At 40.5% G+C, this 3,346-nt stretch overlaps 1 protein-coding gene across 1 annotated transcript in view; it reads right to left on the reverse strand.

Annotated features, from left to right (window-relative positions):
* Window positions 1–2,439, reverse strand: part of LOC101846842 (microtubule-associated protein futsch) — a gene marked incomplete at both ends in the record, with an annotated part of 162,335 nt that extends 159,896 nt beyond the window's left edge. Inside the window, 3 exon segments of the mRNA XM_013088746.2 lie at window positions 936–1,042; window positions 1,694–1,774; window positions 2,394–2,439. Coding sequence (XP_012944200.1) covers window positions 936–1,042; window positions 1,694–1,774; window positions 2,394–2,439 — 234 coding nt within the window.
* Between the last annotated feature and the right edge of the window lie 907 nt (window positions 2,440–3,346).

The raw sequence follows: 3,346 nt of genomic DNA on the forward strand, positions 1-3,346 counted from the left end.
CCCCCCTTTCCGCTCCAAAAAAATACCCAACCCAAAACAAACAAATCCACACAAATTAAAAGCGCTGTGGGGTATATCGTGTTGCAGGCTGTTAAAAGGCTTGAAGGCTTACCTTGTTCAGCTCATCTGTCTCCTTCTTGATGATGCTGATATCGTTGTTGAACTTCTGCTCTCCGAGGATGATTTTGACAGTCTCCTGGCGGACCTTCTCGTGTTCCTTTTTTAGTCTGGGAAAACATAAACAAACGTGATCAAGGGGGGAGGGGGGTGTTTTACAGATGATGTTGCTGTTTGTGACGGAATTGTAGGTGCTGCTGCTGTTGATGTTGTTACTGTTGCTGATGTTGTTTTTGTTGTTGTTATTGTTGTCGTTGTTGTTGTTGTTGTTGTTGTTGATTTTGTTGGGGGCTGTGGCGGTGTTTGTGATGTTGTCGTTGTTGTTGTCAGTGAGATAATTGTCAATACTGCTGTTGCTACAGTTGACTTTATGACAACAGTTGCACCTGTTGTTGCTGAACTGTTGTTGTTGTTGTTGTTGTTGTTGATTTTATTGTTGTTGTTGTTGCTGTTATTGTTTGTTGTTACTGTTGTTGTTGCTGTTGTTGCTGCTATTGTTGTTGTTGTTGTTGTTAATAATGTAATGGTTGTGGTTGGTGTGCTCCTGTTGTTTTAGTCATTACTGCATAGCGTTGGTTACCTACCAAAATATTTGTTTTTAAATAACAGAATTTACAACTTAGTAAAGCAACACAGTGCACATCAACGATACGACAAAACAGTGAGACCTTTCAAAATGAAAGGTGCTGTTGAGCTGTATAAAGGCAAGACGAGTGTGAACAATATTTACAGCATTTCGTCTTGAACGATGAAGAAGAAGAAGTTAGTCAGAAGAAAGAGGATACGTATCTATGGATAAAGAAGACCACACTACTCACTTAGCAACAATCTCTTCCTGTTTCTCAATGTCTTGATTTTCCTTGTCAATGATTCCAGGAACTTCAGTGACGTCATCCCCTTGTCCCAGCGTCTTCAGAAGGTCATACTGTGATGGGAAAAGGTATTTAGAGTTTAACGCCCCTTTTCAACACTGTTGGGTTTTATAAGAGGCGAGACGACCTCCTGTTTTAGTAAGAGTTTTACGGCACTTGCAACACAATAAGGTCATATAAGTGCCGAAGACTAGAGGTGTTACAAGAGAGTAACAAACGCAAAAAAGAAGGTGAGATCAGGACAATAGATGTTTGATAGGAAAGAAGAAGCAAAACACACCAGAGTACCCCCAAACCACGCACAAAACCACCTCCGAATTTTACAACTATCTCAGATAAAACCAAGCCTAATGGGAAAGATCCTGAAAACACGACTGCTTCTTGCTAAACTATAAAGAGCCATCTCGCATCTTTCGAAATCATCAATATTAAGCAGCAAAAAACAAAAACGACAACAATAATGCCATAACAATAACAACAAGAATAACAACAACAACTGTTCATACAGCAGCAACGAGACTATAAACAATAGTAACAAAAAAGCAAACGAAATAAAAATAGCAATACCGACAACATCAACATCAGCAGCAGCAACAACAGAAAACAACAGCAGCAACAACAACAATAACAACAGCAACAGCAGGAAAAACAACAGCAACAGTAACAACGACAACTGCACCAACAAGAAAGCAAGAAATACCCACCGCCTCTCGTAGAAGTTTCACTTTCTCAGAAGCAAAATCCAGTCTCCGAGATTCACGCACTGCTTGTACCTTCCGCCGCTCCTGAGTTGTGACATGAAGAGAAAAGATTTTAATGACATAGGAAGTGATGGGTGGGTGGTGTGGTGGGAGGGGGGCATACTGTATTAATATACACATAGGAAACAGCGGAATAATATAACGATTTAAACCGGAAGATGACACAAATTCTGAGACACATAAACAAATAAGCAAACAGACAAACAAACAACAAACAAGTACAACATCATTAGCAAATGTATCCACACGCCGTCATACTGACTGACTAGTGCATCGGTGCTCAAACACAGACGATCGCATCCACAAACACGCGTAAACGGGTCACATTTAAACATATTATTATGTGCCTAAGACAGACACACACAAATACACACACAGACACACAAACATACACACATTAGAAGTTAGGCTACCGGACCCGTAATCGTGAGATTGCAGGGACTCGGGAGTTCCGAACCTCAACTCGGTCTGATGTTGTGTCTTTGGGAAAGGTACTTTACACGAATTTCCCATTTGTATCAGGCGATCTTTGCAGAGCTGGATGTTAAACTCGGAGGTCCCACTCCTTAAATAAGCTAATAGTGTTGATAAGGGCGTTAATCCTATACCATAACACCATTTTCACAAAAACCAAGTCACTTACCTTCAAGGACATCAAACGCTGCTTGTGTTCTTCATACTCAGCGACCCTGAAATATAGAACACAGAGGTTTTTTTCTGATCAAATGGCGTCAATCTCATACAATTTGGCACGCAACAAAAATAAAAAATAATATAAACCAAAAAAAATGAAAATAAAACACAGAGTTAAACGAAAGAACGTGTTCATACAATGCCCCTCACATATTCTAGTACACTCCCTTAAACATACATTTGCGATATAGTGTTATCATCTCGAACGATATTTTTCTTATGTACCAGTCCAAGATCATTTTAAAAAATACGATGTAGGTCTATGACAAGTGCACTTTTTGCCGAGTCCACTGAAAGATATTTAGGTTTTCGAAGATGCCAAAAGCAAAAGGGAACAATTTAACTTTTGTTTCCGTTCACAATGTATGCTGCAGCTTTTCTGTAACTTTCACCTGCTCCCATAGATATAGCTCTATTGCTGTCGTGTTGACGCTTGAAAGATCTAGCAACGTCAAAATACTCTATGCGTTACGTCAGTTTCGATGCACAACAGATTAGGATAGGCGGTCGCCGGTAAGTATTCATAAAGTCTCTACAAACGGTTCCAACAGAACACGAGCAACTACTTCACCTGCTCTATGAATATTTTGACAACCCTTCAGGGACGGTGCTTCAGAGAGAGAATAATACTTTATCCTTTATGGTCCTTTGCACTGACGTGAATTGTTCAAAAACGTTCAAACTGGTTTGGTAAGGCTTGGGTTTCTTACTCAAATATCGGAAAAGGGTTCTGCATTCCTCAGCATGCCCATTGAAAAGTGCATAACAGATGCACAAGCGCGCACGAAAGCGCGCGCGCGCACACACACACACACACACACACACACATACACACACACACAAGCGCGGCACATGTACATACATGCAAACACAGACAAACACACACATACACTCGCACACACG

The sequence above is a fragment of the Aplysia californica genome, unplaced genomic scaffold (genome assembly GCF_000002075.1).
Source record: "Aplysia californica isolate F4 #8 unplaced genomic scaffold, AplCal3.0 scaffold00803, whole genome shotgun sequence".
Taxonomy (NCBI): Eukaryota; Metazoa; Mollusca; class Gastropoda; order Aplysiida; family Aplysiidae; genus Aplysia; species Aplysia californica.